The sequence below is a fragment of the Etheostoma cragini genome, chromosome 7 (assembly GCF_013103735.1).
Source record: "Etheostoma cragini isolate CJK2018 chromosome 7, CSU_Ecrag_1.0, whole genome shotgun sequence".
NCBI lineage: Eukaryota > Metazoa > Chordata > Actinopteri > Perciformes > Percidae > Etheostoma > Etheostoma cragini.
In genome coordinates this window covers 11,709,637-11,731,032 of record NC_048413.1, presented here as the reverse complement: position 1 = coordinate 11,731,032, position 21,396 = coordinate 11,709,637, and the positions used below count along the sequence as shown (strand labels likewise).

Genomic DNA, 21,396 nt, shown 5'->3' with positions numbered 1-21,396 from the left:
GATTGACACTGCAAATAAACTCGCTCAATTACTTAAACACCTGTTGCTTTAGCTGCTTTATCACAAGCTCGATATACACAAAACGTCATCTGTTCATCTAGCACCTCAGTATCCCAAATGTCTGACATACTCATCATGCACACACAACATTCCTATTTGCAGCTTTTAGTTCATTTTGGGCCCTTTCAAAACATGCCATTCTTAACAGCTTATTAAAAAACAAACAGAACAATTATATAGCTGCTATATATATATATATAATATATATATAGTATATTACACAGTAAATACTAATATACTATATTTCTTGAAAGCTACGCTTCTAACCAAACCAAACCAGGTTGTATCTTTATTCAAACTAAATAAAGGAAGACATTTTAAGCAGTCATTTAAAAGTGAGTGTTCCTCATCAGTGTGTGCCTGCTGGTCCGAAGCCAGCAAGTTTATTTTGGAGTAAGAGCAAATCTGTGTTGAGAGTCTGATTTTAAATTAGCACACCTAAACTAATAGCTGGTTATATTGCCTGTATTTGCATGATTAAAGCAGGAATTATCTGCAAATGTACATGTCCAAAGTGCAATTTTAGGACCATATATAATAACAATACATTCACATACAAAATAAAAGAATATAAGACATTGTACATGTTTTACTTGCTTAGAAACATCAGAAAATGCTAGTAACTTACATATTGTTGTGTAGCATCTATGTACTATTATTATTTTGTTTGAGGTGGTGAGTATGCCTTTCATATCATTTTGGGATTCCAGTCTTAAACAACCGAGCCCTCAGTCCTAGTGTATCACCTCATCCTGGGCCCCTCGCTGGCCCTGTCAGACTGTACTGGTTACGGACTAATGCAGAGAAAAATGCCATAAACCCAATCTTTAAAAAAGTCTCCCAGTGGATCTGCTGGCCCTGTGCCTGTTTCCAAATTATCAGTGTTTTAACATCCTACAGGGGGAGGCTGTGACACAATTGGGAATACAAAAAGGAAAGCAAAATGGCCCTTGAGATAGTTAATACAAAAAATGGAGGCAGTGTGAGCACATTATGAAAACACAAGAGAGATAATGATGATGAAAGATGAGCTTCTATCTACAGACAGCTGTGGAAAGCCATAGGTCTGCTCCTCTATGACACATCTGAGAGGATGTTAAACTCTGAATCACTTTTTTTTTTTTTACTGTTAACAACCATGTTGAAATACGATGGCAAAGTTTCCCAAAACGGGATGAAAATGTGTTCTCTCCCTTTTCAAAACAAGGCCAAACCCAGGCAATGGTCGGATTATAGCCGACTCTTTCTCCTAAACAGACAAACAGACAGATGGGAGAGCTTGCCAGACTCAGCTAGCAGCCCCTTGCCAAGGGAGAGTCATAGTGTGTGTGACTGAAGTGTTTTTCTGTCAGGCAGTCAGGTCTCTTAGAGTCTCTTTACCCTCAGATTTACACACACACAGACGCACGCACGCACAGCTAAAGCAAAATGTTGAGCTGCTGACTTAGGAGTCTTATATAAATGCAAAAGGTATGTGTTTTAATAATGGCACAACACATTGGCAAGATTTGTGGCATGAAAGTTTAAACATCAACAGCTCCATGGCAACTGGGCAAATTCAATCATGCGCATGATGACTGAGTAATAACACAATAACTGTGTGTCTGAATGTTATGCAATAAATTGCTGGATAATGTAGTAACCTCACTAAATACATTCGTCTTTTATCTTTATTACATTAAACATCAGCAGATAGAAAGTAGCTCATTAGGGCAGCTAAAGAAGTTAAGCAGGTTTAAAGGTTGGATAATATTGTTTGGACGGTAGACAGGAGCATGGCATTAAGGCTTCGGGGGCTTATAACAGATCCAGCTTCAGAAATACCAACATACCAGTACACCACATTCACATTCACATTCACACACACACACACACACACACACACACACACACACACACACCCTCCTCCAAAGGAGTCTGGCTACTCCACATAGCATTCGGGGATGGGAGGAAAACGTTTTCTGGTTAAATGGCATTTCTTTAAACCAATCCCAATCCTCATTGGCGGTGCTAAACTCTGCACAGAGCCGCTGCAAAATCGTTGTGCGAGACAAAACTCAGATTGGACAGCTAGTCTAGCTAGCTGTCTCAATTTACCGAGGAGAGATCTGAGGAGCAGTCAACAATAGTCCTCATAAATCCACTGAATTTCAGATTCCAACACAAAGTAAGCGGAAGGAAACGGAAAACACATGCATGGAGCGGAATATCCTGCAGCACCGGAGCAATCCCAGAAGTGGAACGCGAAGGATAGACTAGCTGACATGAAACCAGAGACAGACACAGCTGCTCAGCCTGCCTATAAAATGAATATAAAAATAAAACACTTCCTGCTCCGCCTAGACTCTTACAGGTACAAGATGCCCTTACTTTATCCTCCTTTTGTCTTAATCTGACAGATTAAGGAGTTTAATTTTTTTGGAGTTTGTTATACTATTACAAACATCTGTTTTTTCATTCCTGCAATTGTACAACATACATTGCCATATGTGAATAGATCTTTTAATGGATACCTTTATTGAAAAATAAAACAGCAAAAAACAATTCTACAGTGTTAAACCTAAGATGAAGGGGCCGCAGCTCAAAATAAGACTACAAATAAAATGACATGTGATGATTAAATCTCTAGAGCACTTCAAATGTATGACGAATTGACAGCAGGCAGGGCATAACGTGATGAAATGACATGAACGCAAATGTCTCTCTCTCTCTCTCTCTCTCACTCTCTCTGTGAACAAAACACAGTGTAAACGCCAGCAGTGTATATATGGAGACCATGATGTTGACTCTTGCTGCAAACCGGATTGCGGCAAATCAAACAAGAGTGAGGAAAAACAAAATGCTGTTAAGATAAGACATTGAAATCAGCCTTGCCCTCCACATACATCACAAGAAAAACCTCATGAATTTTGACAGTTCGAAGAGACTACACCGATGCCAAAACAATAACATTTAAATCTTTGGATAAAAAACAAGTGTGGGTGGAAATGCAGCTGATCAAAGAAGAGTGAGAATCACCAGTTTCCAAGGCCTGGAACAGCTACAAGACCTTTTGGGGTTATTTGGGCAGGGATCAGGGCTCTGCTCTGCACCTGATTTGACAGCCTCATACACTCAATGCTTTGTGCAGTGGCATGCTGTTAGCCACCACCACTAAGATTAAGCGGGGATACTTTCTACCTCTCCCAAGGCCGGATGTCTCTACATACTTGGCAGCGGTCGGAGTCCAAGGGGTGTGTGTCTGCTCCTGTTTAAAGAGACTGCTGAAAAAAACCTCTCTGGCCTTAAACACCTAAAAACACTATTTCACAATCATACACACTAGGTCGAGGACTTTTAAATATCTTTTTAATAGACCAATTTAAAACCAAAATAAATTAAACTACGCCAATTCTAATTACACTTTCATTATCATATAAAAAATGGATACTTACTTATATGGGTGTAAAATGCATTTGTTCTATTTGTTGATCTGTTCTTTAGGAAAGCAGTGCAAAAAGAAAAGGTCTTTACAAGGTGGAAAAGCAAAACAGCGCAGTTTTTCAGGTTTTAATTTCAGACTGTTTGAATTTTCACTTATTTCATGAATAGATGGAAAACAACTGGACTAGTGAGGTTTGGCTAAGTGAAAAATCAAAACATACATAGCTACAGGGAGGAGACCACAGATCACAGCAAGCAACACGGGGAGTCACCTAGAGTATGTAATTGTGGGTGTGACTTTGTGTCACGTACACATGTGTAAATATAGCTGGCTGACTCAGCAGAGCATAGCAAATACTTTGAAGCATGATGCAATATCCAGGAGGTGAGAGGACAGTGTCATTAGCAGATCTGTGTTAAACGTAAACCTGACTACCTCACTATAGTACAGAATGAAAGTGTGTGTGTACTGTATAGTGTGTAGGTGAGCAAGAAAAAGGAAAAATAGGATGGTAAAAAAGAAGATAACACACATCGGTTGACTTGTAGAGCTGCTTGATTGATTGTCTGCCCTCCAGCTCCAGTCGTTACGGGGCACGGGGATAAGTCATTATCCCAGCCAACACAGCTCTATTGTTAAGCACGTGCACGTCTAACACACACATTCGGGAACACACACAGAGAGTAGGGGGTTTGTAGGAGCTTATGAGGAACTGGGCCCACTGGTTCTAGCAGTCTGGGTGTCATATGCTGTTTACAATTGTAAATTTTAAGATAAATCTTTGAAATGTATTTGAATAAAGTTGCTAGTGCTTTGAGATTTTTATTCCCAATCCATTGAAGGCCCAGGCATTTTAAAAAGTCATTGCTCACACTACTTAACTGTGTCAACATAAAATCAAGAAGTTCAGCACAGCCCTTGTCTACAACTAAACTAGTAGTATGTTGATAATCCTTTATTTACAAATTACAAGTGAGCTCACAGACAGCTCACATCCCACGTTCTAGATGCAGCCTAGATGAGACAACAATATTTTCTAACAGAGAAAGAAAACTATGTTTCTTACCAGAGAAGAGAAAGCATATTCAACTACATGTTGAGCACTAATTAAAAAACATGGAATATGTGTAGGCCATCAAGCTCTGTGCACTACAAACTGTTCTCAGACTTCTCTCGGTTTGCACTCAGGACTTAATTTCACTGCCTCACATCAGCAGACTGTGATGACTTATGATAGAGTTGCACAAGATATGTGTATGTGTGTGTGTGTGTGTGTGTGTTTGTGTGAGGATATTTATTAGTGTAGTGATTGAGAGCAGGAGAACACAAAACCCATGAAACAACAGGCTTACAAAATTTTGAAAACTTATGCTCCAGACTCTCAGCCACCAAGGATCTGGTTTTGGAAGCCATTTGTAAATTAACTGAAGCGTGACGCAGTTACATTCAGAAGATTTTCCTACTGTATTGTGCCTTATGATCTCTTACAGTGAGAAAAACAAGTTTTACCGTTATAATCTAGAGTTTAAATGTGTAATTATTTAATCTAATCCAGTCTGGTGTTTTGATGTAGTTTGCAGTAAGGAATTATTTCTCACCTAAAATCAACCATTGGCTTGAGTAATGTCTCCAGATCTACGAGTTCATTACCAATATAATTATTATGAAATATCATTATGAACATTCCAGCGATGAGTATATGGTCACTGAAAAGTTGTAGAAATTAAAACAATGTCACATTCATGCTAAAGATGTATGTTTAAGGAAAAAAGAGAGATAAAAACAAAAGACAAATACATGACAGACAGATTATGATTGACATTGTATTTCTATAAGAGTATGGTATAATCTTTCCTGGCAGAGAGTCTCGTTATTGTTCAGAGGGCTTCATTTCTTCTGGATTTGAGTAGTAGTAGCATTAGCTATAGCCGGCCATTCCTCAGACAAAAGTTCAGAGGGCAAAATGCCAAGAGAAAGGGAAAATAAGATGTATGGAACAGATAAAACACGTAGAAAATGGGGAGGCAGGATATTTTAAAAGGCATCAAAAACCTTGTAACCGTACAGCATTTGTCGTTTTATATGGAATGTACATACTATTGTATCAATGTTTAAACTGAAAAAACTTATCAACGTCATAACTAAGATAAAGAACACCAGCAAAATAAACTCTGACGTCACTGTAATTAACTTTTTATGTATTTTATGACCAGGTCAATGATTCAAACACAGAGGGAAGGATATCAAGGAAGTGATTGTAGGTGCATTTAAGATCAAGAACTGTAGTGGGAGGTTATATAATGGTGGCTGGTGGACAGATAGGAGAGCAATGAAGCAGCTGCAAGTTGGTATGAGGAGTGATGTAGAAGGACAGAAAGATTGACTGAAAAGAGAGGAAAGAAAGTTGATTGTGGCATCTCTAAATGCTACTGAGGCAGAACAGGAGGCCTTATGTAAGTGACTATTAGTGTGGGTGAGACAGCGAGCATTTTACTGCAGCAGTGCCAGAGCCAACAAGAGTTTCCTTCCCTCTTGACAAGAGTTTTTATTTTTCTCCCTGTCCCGAAGGCATCCTACTGGAGAACAGATGTATAGTATACAACCTACACTATTAGAAATGAAAAAGTATGAGAGGCTTTATAACGTAACATGTAATGGCAGCATACTACTAACTTTGTCTGAATAAGATTACTTTTGAAACAGAGCAGCCTGGATGCAGAACAACATTCCTTCATGCCTCTTATTCTCCTCCTTACTTATGAAATATATTTTTCCTCTTTTCACCGTGTTCAATGCATAACAGCAGATGATTAATGTCTTAAATGTGCATGGTAGACGCACAAACACAGCAAATATTTCCCCCACTAGCCAAAGCTTCATCCAGAGGCCCACATTAGTGTTAAAGAATGAATGATTCAGAGCCAGTTGCAGAGCGAATCCCTGAAAACAAAGATGAACTAAAAACATGTTCTTTCTTTGTTATTAGAGCCTCATTCCTCCTTATACCTCTAAGTCAGGTAACAGTTAAGCTGCAGTGTTAGATGTTAGAACTGTCTGCTACAATCTTCTGCAGTTATAAATTGTCTATGCAGCACATGACCCAGATCCTGACGGACCGAGAAGACATGCCAGGTGCCTGCTCACGTCCTGATCTGACCTTCTCCTCTCACATGACTCCATTCATAGAGAATGACCTTTCCCCCCCTGCCCGTGTCAGCGCAAGAGCTTTAACCTCTTGTGGTGTGGACGGGTAGGGAAAAAACAAAACAAGGAAGGCTGATAACATCTAATTCAGCATCAAATTCAGAAGGAATTTTGTAAATAATGATGATACTGCTAAACATATTCTAGGAAAATATGTTTTGTATGGAAATAAGAAAGAAAGCAAACACCAGAGAAGAGACAGGCCGCTCCACTCAAGATACCATGTCAGCAGTCTGGAGCAGTCTATTCATGTTACCCCTCTGTGGTTACAGTGTACCTGACCAAGGACAGATTAGAAAGAAAAGCTTTTCACATCAAAACAAAGTGTCCCCTCCCCTCTTCATTTCGTCACAACTCTTTTTTTTTGTTAATTCAAGCTGGTCTTTGTTCCGTTATCAGTGCGCTGGATCCCACGCTGATGAGTATTGACAGGTAGAACGAGCTCTGCTTTAGGGTATGGGTGAAAGAGAGACAGGACAGGACAGGGAAAAGAGGGAGAGAGAGAGAGAGACGTGTAGAGGAGAGGTTGACAAGATACTATAAGTGTTTAAATATACAGTGTAGCTTTCAATGTGTTTCAATGAATATGCACTTATTAGCAAGTGAATGTATCTTCATGCAAGGTATTTGCCCAGGCTTGTCTAAAGGATAGTGACCTACTTTGCTGCATTTGCAAACTGACAAGACAAGGTGTGAAAGCACTGTGTTGTATGTGAGAAACAATATGTTACTGATCCAGGGGTTGATGTAAAACGCAGAGGTGAGTAACAGCTCGACAGCTAAAGACTCTTTAAACATATGTAATCCTGTAACACAATGGTGGTATTACCTAAGCTGGTAGGGAGAAAAGGAAAATGAATGTTTTGTTGACATTACCCAGAGCAGGGACCCGAGTGCAACAAATGCACAATGGGTCAAAACCCACGTACACAGATGTGCACAAACATACTGTGATCCGATGTCAAACAAAACCACGCAACTGTAGCCATTCTGCTACTTCAAAATAGGTGACTCGCACTGCAGTCCAAAAGTGTGTGTGTGTGTGTGTGTGTGATTGTGTGTGTGTGTGTGTAGTGCAACCATGTGACTTGGTGAACTCGTTCCCAACAAATGACAGTTTACTAAAGTCCATTTTTAAACCGCTCTTATATATTTGTGACAGATACTATACCACATGTGCATATAACCGGATAACAGATACAGCTGGGATGACCTTAAGAAAAAGCAAGCAATCATAATAAAGTCACCAAATACACTGAATACTAAAATGGTAACCCAAATGTGAATGATAGTTAGAAAGGAGAGCCTCTTGTCACCAACTGCAAAACAAAAGTCAATTTGAGCAGGGTAAGACTTGGAGTTAATCTTAGAAAGGTCAACAAAAAGGCCTGGCTACACAGTTGTATATTGTTATGCAACGTCTTTCAGCGGCTCCGTGGTGTCAACTTAGTGTTTTTATGCTGTGATAGCCATCAACATGCTGTGGAAAAGAGAGCTTTCAAATCTGGTTAAGGCCCGGATTGAGAGGTGAGAATAGCAGCCTTGTTGTCTGTACTGGGCATACACACTCTAACATGCACTCACAAAGAAGTAGGTGAAACTTCACTCTGGTTTAACAGCATGCTCAGTCTTGCATACTCCGTAGAGACATGTCATACATGACCAACGCCACAGGAAGTTCATGTGATAATGACAGAAGGATGGAAAGAAGTGTGGCGTTTAAACCCTGAACCCCGACAAACTACACCTAAAATCAAGCACACTCTCAGCAGTTAAAATCTGTTTTGTTGATGAACTCTAATCTTTTTAAAAATCCATCTGTTTAAAATGGCAATATCCTAACATTTGTAAATCCAAAATAGTCATCCCATTTCTAGGCAGATTTAATGAAGCACTGCTGGGTTTTTAGACTTTACTGTACCGCCACCAGGCATTCTGTTAATGTGCAAGCGTCATCTGACTGAGAGACAGTGTCTTGACAAAGACAGTAACCAATAGCAGTGTAAGGAAACGATATGTAGGCACCGCCTACAGTCTCTCCCGTCTTCATTACTGTTACATAATCACTAATCAGTGCACTAGGCTTGTCCCTGGATGCATTTTCTGCTTTTTCCGCGTGAAACAGTCAGTATGTGCAATGCATGTTAGGTTGCCTAAGAAAGAGCAAAAAATATCCTGAGCACAAAAGCGCATGTATCTGTGTATAAAAATGTTCCAAACAATAGAGGCAAAATTTCACTGCTTATCAAACATCAAACAAAACACACTCACACACAACAAAGCTTCCTGCCTGACACACAGTCAGTAAATCACACTGCCTGGCATGTCAAAAAAGGGTCAACAGGAACAGTATTGGGCTTAGAAGCAGTCAAGTACCATTGACAAGTAAAAAAAAGATTCATGAATGCAGTAAGCTTATTTATCAATAAAAAAACTCCAACACACTGTAATCATCTTATTATTTCTCTCCATTCTTCTTTTGTCAAGTGATTGGCCAATCCTAGCCCTCATCTCCTGCTCTGGCTCTCACAGGGCATATTTCGAAACTATTCTGGATGGAAGACCAAACATGTGGTCAGTTGACCAGTACGCCCCCACTCTATTCATGCCCAAACCACTGTAAAGTTGTAGCCAGAGGCTGAATTCCACTTCTAGTCCAGACTCTGTCAAGGAACGTAGGTTTGGAGTTGGAGAAAATGTCCTATGTTGATAAAAAAATACCTTACCACAATTTCGGGGCTAAATTAACTACTGGACTGCGCTGAATAGACAAACAATAGACATGCACACAATTCTAGGTCTATGAATAAAACCAAAATTGAAGATACAACAGGGGCTCATGGTTGTAGATCTTATCAGCCTCTCCATACCTGTTTCTGGGGACGGGGATGTGGGAGGAAGGGAGAGGTTGCCTCTCTGTCAGTGGTACGATCCGCCCTTGTGCCGCCCTGAAGTTGTTGGGCAGCTCGGCATGTTTTCCTGGATTCCTGATGTCCAAGTGCATGAAGCTGCCTGGGAACTGCCCGTTTATGCCTGGACAGTGAGTAGGGCTGGCCCTCTTCAAGATTCCAGAAGAACTAGTGTCTTTTTGGTCCCCCAGGCCAGTCTAGAAAATGTGTAATACATTTAAGTCAATCTATCACGATAAAGCCAATTATTAGCATGTCTAGCCTACGGATCCTGGCATGTTACAGCGCCATGTTCTACAGTAGCCCAGAATGGACAAACCAAGCACTTGCTCTAGAAGGGGCCTCTCACTTATTTCCATTAACTGAAGGCCACCAAAGTTTCTATTACACTCAAGGGTGAGAGAAGCGGTATTCAGTTGGTTACAATCTGCATACTCACTGCTAGATGTCAACCCATTAAATAAAAAAAACATGATCATAAAAAAAATATTATATTGAATGTTATTTTCATTATCTATTATTCTGCCGAGTATTTGATATATAATCGCTAACTGATGAGTCAAAATAATGTAAACTGATATGTTGGGGAAAATGGCATTGATTTCTTCAGCTTGTTTGTTTTGTTTACAACCAACAGACCAAAAGCTAAAGATTTTAAATTGACTGTCACATCTGACAACGAAAAGTATCAAATCATTACCAATCAACTCATCTTTACAGCCATAAAAAGTATTCATTTATTACAACCTTAATTCACAAAAACTTTGACAAAGCTAAGTTAAAGCCAGTGTCATTACCCAACTGCCACTTTAAAACAAACAGGCGGCAATTCACTAAAAGTATTTAATAAGCTGCTATCTGATCCATATCAAAAGCAGGTGTAGCAATTCGCCACCTTTGCATGTTTGATGTTGCAGGGTCAATCAGTAACCCATATGATTACATTACTGACCCTGCAAGGAGAAACACACATTGGCTACAATTGCAATGCAAAAAAAGCATACATGCAATTCAAGTTAAACACAATGTAAACAAAACAAAACACTGCTGCGTGGAAAAACCCGAAACATATCAAATTTCTACTACCATACTAGTTCGGTAGTGAGTGACGAGCCGCTGAGCCAGGAAGCCCTCGCTGAGTCGCTGTAGCGCCACCCTACAGTTATGGAGGTATGGCTAGTAGTCAGAAGTCCCTGCCCCACTTTTCTGTAAACTTTGCACACAGAATAAGCCGCCATTTAAGGCGGTTTTCGATACGATGTTATTACTCACGAACGAGCGTTGACAGCTGTTGGTGAAATTACTTACACTTTAATAAGAGTTTTTAACGCGGTACACACAACAACACAATTAAGCTAGCAAGCCAAAGTTACTTAGCTAGCAGTCTCGTGTGAGCTTTACTCGCATATTTCAAACACTGAAATGCGATAACGGCTTGTGAGAGCGGTGCACGCTGTCAAACTTATCATTATACAGCGAAATGACTAACGTTAACGTTATATGTTTGATAGTTGATTCGTGCATAAACACTTAACACGAATAAACGGCACTTACTTTTTCAACGTCGTACAATATTCGATCACCCGGAGAAAGTCCGTTCCCTTTTGCAGAGGTTCGCTGTCCTTTAACCTCCGATACTGAGCCGCCGCCCATTACAAATTTGTAAAAGACGGGCCCGTTTGTGTACACCGGCATGGGGCCGTTTTTCTCCACCCGGTTGTTGCGGAGCACGGAGCGGCAGTTAAAATCCGCACCAGCGACGCTTGTCCCAACCGACGGTTGCTCCAAAATATATCTAGAATCCATATTCAGACTGGGCGAGTGGAGACTAAAGAAAGAAAACCAGCTTTCTATAGGTTTTAGTGCAAATTGCTAGAGTAAGATACATTTATCAGGATTGTCGCGAGTCGGTAACTAACTGTCTGTCTTAACTTCTATTCTAGTCTACATGTAAAGTTGCCAACACCACTACCAAGGATATCCAAAAAGCCGCCCGGGTCAGGAGAATAAAAGATTGTTTTGCCTCTTTTCTCCAAAAGAATGCCACGCCCCCTCTAATTCGCTCCTATTGGTCGCCGGCGTACATAAACATTACACTTTGGCACGCGTCCACTGCAAGGTGGCTTCTGATTGGCTAGTTTGACCATGTCAATCTTTTTTTTCTAATCCAAATGTGGGTCGAAGTGGGGAAGGGGCGTGACGTTCAGTTTACCGGCCGGTGTCTGTCAAGAGCCGGGTCTGCGAGCCAGGCAAGCGAGGGAGTAGGAAAACAGCCTGCAGGCCTCAGAAGCAAACTGCGCATATACGTTTCTTTGCTTATCAAATGGTGCTTTACCGGATCCTGTTTATTCGCATGAACCGTACTTTGCTAACGGGTTATTATCGATTAAATTAACATCTAGGTCAGATTCTTTCCTCCCCCAAAAGTTATAAACCCCTTCGTTTGACTGATAAGAGAGACCCTTTTGGACTGCATTGCATTTGTTGGGGCAATTGCATTAGAAGCTTCACAAAGGTAATGCTTAAATGTTCAATTAACTGTCATTAATAACATTTGTTTTTTGTTTGGGTTGATGGATACACCTGAATGCCTTTCTCTAATCATTTCTAAAATATCTGCAAAGCCAAGCAAATTCTAGTTTATTACCTAATTTTACACAACACATTTTATTGCAAGCTGCACTCATGGCAAGCTAGTCTGCTACAGAGCCGTGGAAACTGACACTGCTGTCTATTTTGATATCCTGTACAAAGCAATATGACAACAGGCAAGAAACAAACGCACGTTATAATGTGCCACTTTATTAGAAAAGTAAAAACTCACTTTAATATTTTTATGAAGGTTAATATAAAACATTACAATCTTTTGCATATCTGCACTGTCACACTATATTTTATTATATTCATTATTTTTTTTTAAACTAAACCCTGTGCTTTAAGAACATACAACATTGGCTACAGCTGTCACAGCAGTATTGGCCCATAATTATATCTGAAGACAAACAGCATCTGCATCTGCATGGAAAGCATGAAACATTTTGCATCCACAAAGTACAATGTGTCTGTGATAACCATCTTTTTTTTTTTCAACAAATATACTGTGTACTGTATGTTACATTGGAACAACATCAGAACAGCAACAGAGTATTTTACACATTTACATCATCATACTGTATTTGTTTGTGCAATGAACATCTGTCTCAATCAGTGTATACTGTTTGAACAGTGTCCAACAAAATATATTGGATCAGTGCTTTTTCTCTGGATAAAGAAAATGTGAGACATAAAGTGACAGGCAGAGAAAAAGAATTAAGTGTGATAGCGATTTCCAGCCATTGTCTAAGGGAAGCTGCAACAGAGCTTGTTAAGCAACCCAGCTGTTAGCCATTTCTCATATCAGACAGTAGATGAGCCGTTGGTGCACTGTTGATATCAGGCTGCCTCTGCCCCCCCCTCCCTCTCTCTCTCATATCATATCATATATCATATGATTTTCCCTCGCGGGCTTAATAAAGTATACAAAAAAAAAGAAATATCACCCCCTGAGTTCCTCAGAACTGGACATCAAAGGCCCCTCCGCTGCACACCAAGGAAGAGAGGTGAATCAGAGAAAAGAGAGGTCAGTGACAGCTGGGGGAGGGAGCATATGCAAGGGCCGACCAATTAGACGCAAATGTGCCTCATCCACTAACCTGGAAACACCCTTATACTGCTTAATGTTGCAGTATATGTGTGTGTGCTTGTGTGTCATAAGTGGGATGGTCCTTTTGGATCTGTTGATTTGCAGTGATCCTCATCCAGGTTTATACTCTGTTCTCTTTCATACTCTCTTTTCCCTTCAAACCTCTATCGCTCTTCCTTGCTCCCCCAGAGCAGAGGATAAACAACCCTCTAAACTCCCAATGGCTTCTCTCTATCTTTCTACTTCTCTACCCTCCTCCTCCTTTACGTTGCTGCTTTGGAAAGAAAAAACTGAAAGCTGCTTGGCATCACATGGCAACAAAATAACAAACAAGAGATCAATTAAGTACCACAATATTTGTTTTCATCTCCATATATCAAAGCATGCACTTTTTTTGATCAAGCAGGAAAAAATTTGCACCAACAACATAAACGTACTGTTTTCATGGCAGTGGCATGAGCTATTCAACCAATGGTATTATAAGTAGTTAAGAAAAAATAAACAGTGCATTAAATACAGAGTGCAGTCGTTTTTTTACATACTTTCTGACATAGTAGCATTTATAAATTTATGTTACTAACCTTTCTAAACCCGTTTTTTCTTTGCATGGTTGTCTCACAGTGAGATCATTTTAATGCTTCCCTCATTTCTGTGAGCAGTTTGTATCCCTTTTCACCTCTTATCTTTATGTACATTTATTAAGCCTTTAATGTTAGTTTTTTTCTCAGTTCCCCAAAGCTACATGGGAAAGACATTGTTTAAAACAAAAGAGAAGAAGAGGCTGGAGACGAAGGTGGGTAGAGGGTGATGGGCAACCTGCCAAAGCACACTTGCTGGTAATCTTTATGCCCAGCTCTTTATTTTCCTTGGAGTCTAAGCCCTCTGTTGCTATTTCAACCACCAGACCTGAGTCTGTTGAGCTATGGGGAGCTCTGGCTTTGTCTTACGACTACAGAGCAAATCAGAACTGTACTTAGAAACACCCTTTACAGCATGTTAATGCACAATTAAGCCAAACACCCTTGCAGCTGTGCAGTGCAATATTCTAATAGTCATTAAATCCGATGTTTACAGTGCCCAAAGGACCTGAAATATTAACAACACAGGATAAAACATCCTTTAATATTTTGGACACTCTTTTTTTTCCTTATTCAAAAAAATATTCTTCTCTCATTTTTCCCAGTAATACAGTTAAGGTTTTGCATTGTGAAATGTCTCACCCATATTAAGCTGGGGAATTCTTGCACAACCCACTAAACTGACCTTGACCTGATCGCTTTACCCCGCGTGGCTCTGCCAAGTATGTGTGTATCTGTGTAGGGGGGGTTTGCCTCTGTTGCCTCAGGCTACGGATGTTTTTCAAAGTGGAGCGTGGATTGAAAGTTACATTATTAGGCAAAACTCACTTTTTTTATAGTTATGAGGGCTGTACGTTGATAGAAAACTGCTAATACATTTAGGGCACATTGATGATAGTAATTTGTAAAATGGGGACTATAGCCTTCACCTAACTCTGTGTTTAAGCAGGTCTATAAAAGTTAGGCCTATGTTTGAACAAAGCACCACAATGCTGTCTGCCAGGCAACAGGCCACACAGAGAACCGGTTTCAGATGTTTGCTGAGGGAGAGCTAAGCACTGCAAATCTCTGTGACATCCATCTGCTTATATTACATAAGTCTCCCATAAGTGTGTTTGTGTGTGTGTGTGTGTGTGTGTGTGAGACAGCTAACAGTGTGCCTCATACTCCCAATATACATACAATATACCTTGCTACTTCTGTCTATTCTCATGTGTGTGTTTGCACAATGCATGCAAATCTTTTTTTTAAATGTATATTAAAGTGTGTTCTTCTCAGGATGTGAGTTACACCACATACTCTTTCAAAAGTACAGTGTTCATATAAAAATAAAATATTATGGAAAATGATGCACAAACAGTTGAGTATGGTCACTGACACAGTAGGTTGAAGACATATATTCTAGTTTTCTTTTCTTTCTTTTTTTGTTAAAACATATTTGGTCCATATTGGGGCTGGACTAGGCTTAGGCTGGTTCTGAAGTACAGACCAATCAAGGGAAGTCTGAACCTGGATTAAGACCCTGTTTATACCTGATGTCATCACAAAATGGATCCTCATGTTGTTTGTCTCGAGAGGGCCTTGTATCTACTGTATGTACAGCAACCTGTTGGCCGGTGAACAGGAGGGTCCCTTTCATGACTCTGTACCAGTGGGTTCTGGGCCCTTTCCGCCTGTCAGCCAGCTACAGGCCAGTGACGTACATCTCCATCCCATCATTGAAGGTAAAGATGGTAGTGGTGCTGGAGCTGTTGCCCCCTTGTTTCACATCACTGATGGTCTCATAGAAGTTTTCTCCACCAGGCAGTCCTCTAGTAGGCAGGGCGGTGGGTCCTGAGCTCTGAGGTGCCGATGGTGCTGCAGGCTGCTGCGGTGTCTGCTTCTTTCTCTTCAGAGTGGCAGAACCCCCAGCTGTGCTGTTATTGGTTGCCGCTTGCTCCCGTTTCCGGTGGGTGTCGATTGTAGCGTACGCAGGGTCAGACTCGGTCATTGCACATGTGGGCCAGGACCGGTCTCCTATCGGCTCATAGCCGGGCTCCTCCTGGGAACGTGCTTGGACCTGAACTCCTCGGCCTCTGCCCCGGGAACCTCCACCAAAGGAGCGTGGGAGGGTCTTTGATCCGTTGTTTTCCATGGGAGGTTTCTTCTTCTGGGTTTTACACACAATGGAGTAGGTGTCTGCAATCTGACAACACACACAATAAGAGAGCAGAGTATGTTGTCAGTCTTTGGCTGGCAGCTCCTAAAACAGAAGGTGACTATACTGGTTATTTACAGCCAACCACAACTGATACACAGCCTCACACATGCTGTACTGTGCTGGGATACGAACAGTCCCTGAATCCTGTTTCCCACCTTAAAGTCTCTTCTTTTTACAGTCACTGGTCCCAACATCGCTGAGTCAGTGCAGTCTTCCTATATTTATGTGTTATTTCTGTCCACATATATGTCAGACATTAAAGGTACAATACGTGAACATGAGAGTAAACATAAAATGCTGCTTTTTTGCTGTGTGTGTGTGTGTGTGTGTGTGTGTGTTTGTGTGTGTGAAAGCATGGATTGTAAGGGTGTTTGTGCATGTGTGGACGGAGCTTGTTCTCTGCTGTAATCTGACCTATTTTGACTTGGTATGATAAGACAGAGTAAACCGTGTTATCTGTCGGTTGAGGTCTAGGTGGAGTGACAAAGTTAGCTTCAGGGTGGATGGATCTGTTAAAATTTCATCATAACTACTTTGGCAACACAACATCAAGGTATGGTCCAAAAGATCTGGACGAAAGCTAACTAGCTAGTGGGATTTTGCTCACATATTGTTTGCTTGGAATGAGGCCTATGTACATGTCATGCATGTGTCTGTAAATGCATGCACATACTTTACAATATATGCAGGTCTGTTTACTGTATGTCTGTGCATATACTGTATGTATGTTTTAATATTGAGGACTTACAACTAAAAGGCATGTGTGACGCCTTGTGGGAAATTGGAATAAACCAGAGCGGTGACCTCTTGCATTTCTGTGTCAAAATTCCACAAGGGGAGCACAAGAACAGAGAGGATTGTGGGGCATGGTAATGTTTACCTTCTATGTTCACCCAGACCAGAAGCTCTGCTCGAGTGGCCCTGAGAAACACTGGCTATGCAAACTCTCTCACTCACACACACAAACGCACAGGCACAGGCACACGCACACGCACACGCACACGCACACACACACACACAAACACACACAAACTCACAGATTAGCCTTGTTTTTGTTCCACTACCAAAAACTGAAACCTGAGAGCATAGAGACAGTGGCCAATACTTTCTGTGCGTGCTCACCTTGCTCTCACTTTCACGGTGCCTTTACATTACATGTCTTACATAACAGAAAATAATATTATATTTATATGAAATTATAATAAATATATTATATAAACTGGGGAAATATAATTCAAGTGCAAACCACTATGGCTTTATTTGTGAATATCTCTCTCTCTTTCTCTCTCTCTCTCTGTCTCTCTCTCTCTCTCTCCTACTCACATATACCCTGCCCCCACATATCTCTTATGTGACCTTTTTGGATAAACAAAGACCCTGGCATAAGCTACAAGTGTGTGCACACAATGTGCAGTGTGTGTGTGTGTGTGTGTATGTGCAAGTTTGTGTGTGTGCATTAGTGCACACAGAATTTGCTGCTCTGTGCAGCAGAGGAAGGAAGTCACAAGATGATGGGGATTTCAAAACTGGGCTGCAGCTGTTGAGGAAGCCTGTGCATTGTGTGTTTTCTTTTCTCCTCCCCTCTGCCTGTGCTCATTTCTGTTCTGTCTCTTCTAATACTGCTTTAGCTCTCTGCTCACCAAGTCACATTTAATTTCAGCATACACTGATTAGCCATGGAAAGAAAACAGTATGCATAACAGATGCATCTGTGTGTCATCATCTTTATGAATAGCAAATATGGCACACGTTTCCAAACGGTCTGTTAGCAACCAATATTCAACTGGTAAGACGGGCTTTGTGCAACGTGATTGGTTGGGGAAGGCAGCGCCTCCTAATAGCCACAAACAGAGTGGAGCAGAAGGAGAGAGCGCCAGAAGAGAGGAGGAGATTTAAGTGGGAGTGAAAACTCAACACCTTTGACGGCTGCAACTGACAAACTCCAGAGGATACAGAAGTATATGGGCATGCTAGGGCAACAACAAACTCACAAATGGGAAAAACACAGCAAATAAGGGAGTGAGACAGTTTGCGAATGAGAAGAAAAAAAAGAAAGAATGTTTAAAAGGAAGAAGAGAAAATTGGAAGAGAGATAGAGGCATTACAGAATGCAGTCAAGGCCAGCTGCTTTGTGTACTCCTCTGATTTGCAGAGGAGGAGTTTAACTCATGAGCCAAACAGCAGGGACTTAACCCCTTAATCTCCACATACAGGATCCAAACTCATTGGCTCAACACTGGCTTGAACAAGAAATTTAGCGACAGATTAAAACGTCAGTTTTCCTTAACCCTTACACACCTTTCAGGATACATTAAACTATCCATTCATCTTTTGTCATCTAGATGGTTTTCTATTAGATTATGTAAACATTACATTAAATCTCTGATGTATTAAATCCCATGCTTAAAAGGAGAATTCCATTCAATTTTACTACGTAGCTACAAGAGTTCAAGAGCTTTTGAGCATGTGCATAGGTAACTAAGCAACAAATCAAGAGTGGGCTCTTGAACTTTTGACCTGCTGCAGCTGCTCTGCTCTCCTGGCTCCACTGTGGTGTCAGGTCACAGCCTGTTTCTACATAGTCATTACTAAGGAAGTAACGGCAAATCATTTTTTTGTGGAAAAAACACTTTTTGGAATATTGGCTTGTATGAGTTTTACAATCAAATAGTGTGGACTTCAGAGGAAAACAGGAAATAAACAAGAGGTATGGATATACACAACTTTTATGCCTTTCTGTCACATACACTGCAGTCAGATTTGCTGTGTTCCCTCAGAAGGAATCACTCCACATGGATAGGCACTTGTAATGACATTTTGAACATGTAAAAACACGTTTACAACTTGCCCCGTTTAAGCCTGTTGAAATCTAACGCTAGCATTAGGATAACACGGTGTCGGCAACACCGATTGTTTTCATTTTTCTTGCTACTGACAGCACTCCAAATTTACAAACAACAGAGCTATGTGTTGAAATCGATCGGAATTCTCCTTTAAGTCATAACTATACCAACAAAGTTATTGACATGGGAATCCAACTTCCCTGAGCTGAGGAAGCTTAGTCAAACACAGACTAATAATAGACAGTGATCTATTTCAGGGTCACACCTCCGACCCTGCATGTCTAAAGTTCCTTGAATGCTTGTAACTCTCAGGATGTTTTACTATATCCAGCTGAGAGCGGCGAAAGGGGGACTGAGAGTGGAAAAGTGGTGGGGTATGGGACATGATTGGCGAGTGCAGGTCCCCCCATCCCACATCCCAATCTGGGCTGATACGTTCTGCCTACGTAGGCTGATGAAGCAAGATAGCTTACCTTTAACAAATGTCTCTATAAATGTAAAGTGTAATGTGATAATTAATTGTTAGCAGGTGATACTGATGTCTGATCCGTCTGTTGAGTTGTGCGATGGAGCCAGATTGATGAGTGGGGGGGTTGGGAGATTTGTGGTTAGGGTTCAGGCAGGGGGATGGGTCGGCTGAAACAAAACATCTGGCTGTAAGCAGAAACCTTGTATGACAGGCAGGTCACAGGGCAGTGATGACGCCATGCCCATCAAATGGTCGGCCCCGTCAGTAAACACAGCCGTCACAAATCAGAGACCTGTCTGTATATCTGTCTGCCTGTAGACACTGTACAGACACAAACAGACACACAGACACACACACACACACACACACACAATTACCTCCTTTGCAGTTGGGGGCGATGGGTGTCCTTGTATGCTCTCTGCACGGAGTGGAGGTGGGTGCAAAGTGATGATGTCATCTTCCTCTGGAGGCTTCCAGATGTACTGCTCACCGTTACCCATGAACACTGCCTCCTGGTAAACCAAATCAATTGAGAAGCAGGTAAGTATTGCAATTATGATCTGGAAGTCTTATGTGCAAAAGTAATTCACACAATTAAATAGGAATGGTGAAAACCTGTTTACACATAGGGAGAGATTTGTTGTACCTGACTGTGTGTGGCTTTTTCAATAGGTACACAGTGACCATGCTGCAAAAGTCAGAGTGACTTGTGGATTTGTTTGTGTGTGTGTTTGTGTGTGTGTGTGTGTGTGTGCGTGTGAAAAAGAGTACATTTGTTTTGAAGATCAGAGGTCATGTTTTCAAGGAGGGATGATACTTGCACTGTTGGATTAATAATATGGACTGCCTTATTAAATATGGTCAGCAGTGCTGTGATCAAAATTATTGACCAAACAAGTTTATGGTCATAAAAGTGTCTCTTCTAGAGCTTTTTTAAAATATTCACTGTCTCTATTTTTACAATATCCACCCATATTAAATTATTTTGTTTTTTTAATGGGGGTTTTTGCTCTCCAAGGGGAGCTTTCCTGTGAAGATTCAAACAAATGAATCAGGCACTGTGGTCAAAAAAGGAGTGGGCATTGGTAATGACCCCTCAGCTGGCAGCCTCTCTGAGACCATTTCCCACCTCCTATCAAAGGCAACTGACATCTTATTACATTTGCTTTGTTGCCACAGCTTTATGTTACTTTTGCTATTTAGAGTTTCCTTTCAAAATGTCTGTAACAGTCTGTTTCTTTTAAAAAAACAAACTAATAACTTGATGGATTGTACTATGCAAATGTCACAGAATGTCTGCTCAGTTGAATTTTCCACAATAGTCAGTTCATCAGAATCAGTTCCTTCTTGATCTGTGACCAACGTTTGCACCAGGTATTATGCAAATCTTTTCAGTCAAAGATATCGTCGTGATGACAGACGTACAGACTGATCCACTAACAGAAAAACATCGCAACAAAAGCATAACCCCAATTCAACTCTACTGGTAGAGGTAATTGTAGCAACGTTCCTTAAATTGAGAATTACTAAAACTCAACTTAAATTGCTACATTTCACAAATACTGAATGTTCAATTGACAAAGTGCTTCGTATTGTATTTGCATGTTCTGTCTGCTTTGTAGTAAGTATATGTGATCCTTTTATAAATAGCAAAACAAAACTGTCTATTTAACACAAAATGGACTTTATAATAAACAGTACAAAAACAAAAAAAACTTCCCTACCACTGCTGTTGATCAAAACCAATTAGAAAGCAATTAGAAAGCATGTAGTGGTATGTGCACATACAACCAAAGATGATTAAACTTTTACATGCTCCTTCTGTGCAGTAAGAATGAGTAAAAGAAGTCGGGGCACAGTAAATGGCTTCAATATGTCAACATTATTTATTCCCACACTGGCTGCTGGCTACCTGTTAGCTGTTTCTAGATAGACTTGCTGATAGATTAAACAGGAACACACACACACACACACACACACACACACACACACACACACACACACACACACACACACACACACACACA

General features: G+C 40.7%; 2 protein-coding genes and 1 long non-coding RNA gene across 8 annotated transcripts in view; all 3 read right to left on the bottom strand.

Annotated features, from left to right (window-relative positions):
* Nucleotides 1–11,615, bottom strand: part of si:rp71-79p20.2 (zinc finger protein 704) — a 31,814-nt gene extending 20,199 nt beyond the window's left edge. Inside the window, exons 1-2 of one of the 2 annotated variants that reach the window (XM_034876439.1) lie at nucleotides 11,152–11,615; nucleotides 9,559–9,794 (exon numbers count right to left, since the gene is read on the bottom strand). In XM_034876439.1, the coding sequence (XP_034732330.1) occupies nucleotides 9,559–9,794; nucleotides 11,152–11,403 (488 nt within the window). In that variant the 5' untranslated portion in view covers nucleotides 11,404–11,615. The remainder of the gene's footprint in view (nucleotides 1–9,558; nucleotides 9,795–11,151) is intronic. The other variant, XM_034876441.1, reaches the window with a different exon arrangement.
* Nucleotides 1–21,396, bottom strand: part of LOC117947508 — a 1,113,976-nt gene that overhangs the window by 528,079 nt on the left and 564,501 nt on the right. The window lies entirely within an intron of this gene.
* Nucleotides 14,435–21,396, bottom strand: part of LOC117947463 (cAMP-specific 3',5'-cyclic phosphodiesterase) — a 35,897-nt gene continuing 28,935 nt past the window's right edge. For 4 of the 5 annotated variants that reach the window (XM_034876418.1, XM_034876417.1, XM_034876416.1 and 1 more), the window contains 2 exons: nucleotides 19,747–19,881; nucleotides 14,435–16,042 (listed from right to left, as the gene is read on the bottom strand). In XM_034876418.1, the coding sequence (XP_034732309.1) occupies nucleotides 15,542–16,042; nucleotides 19,747–19,881 (636 nt within the window). In that variant the 3' untranslated portion in view covers nucleotides 14,435–15,541. The remainder of the gene's footprint in view (nucleotides 16,043–19,746; nucleotides 19,882–21,396) is intronic. The other variant, XM_034876419.1, reaches the window with a different exon arrangement.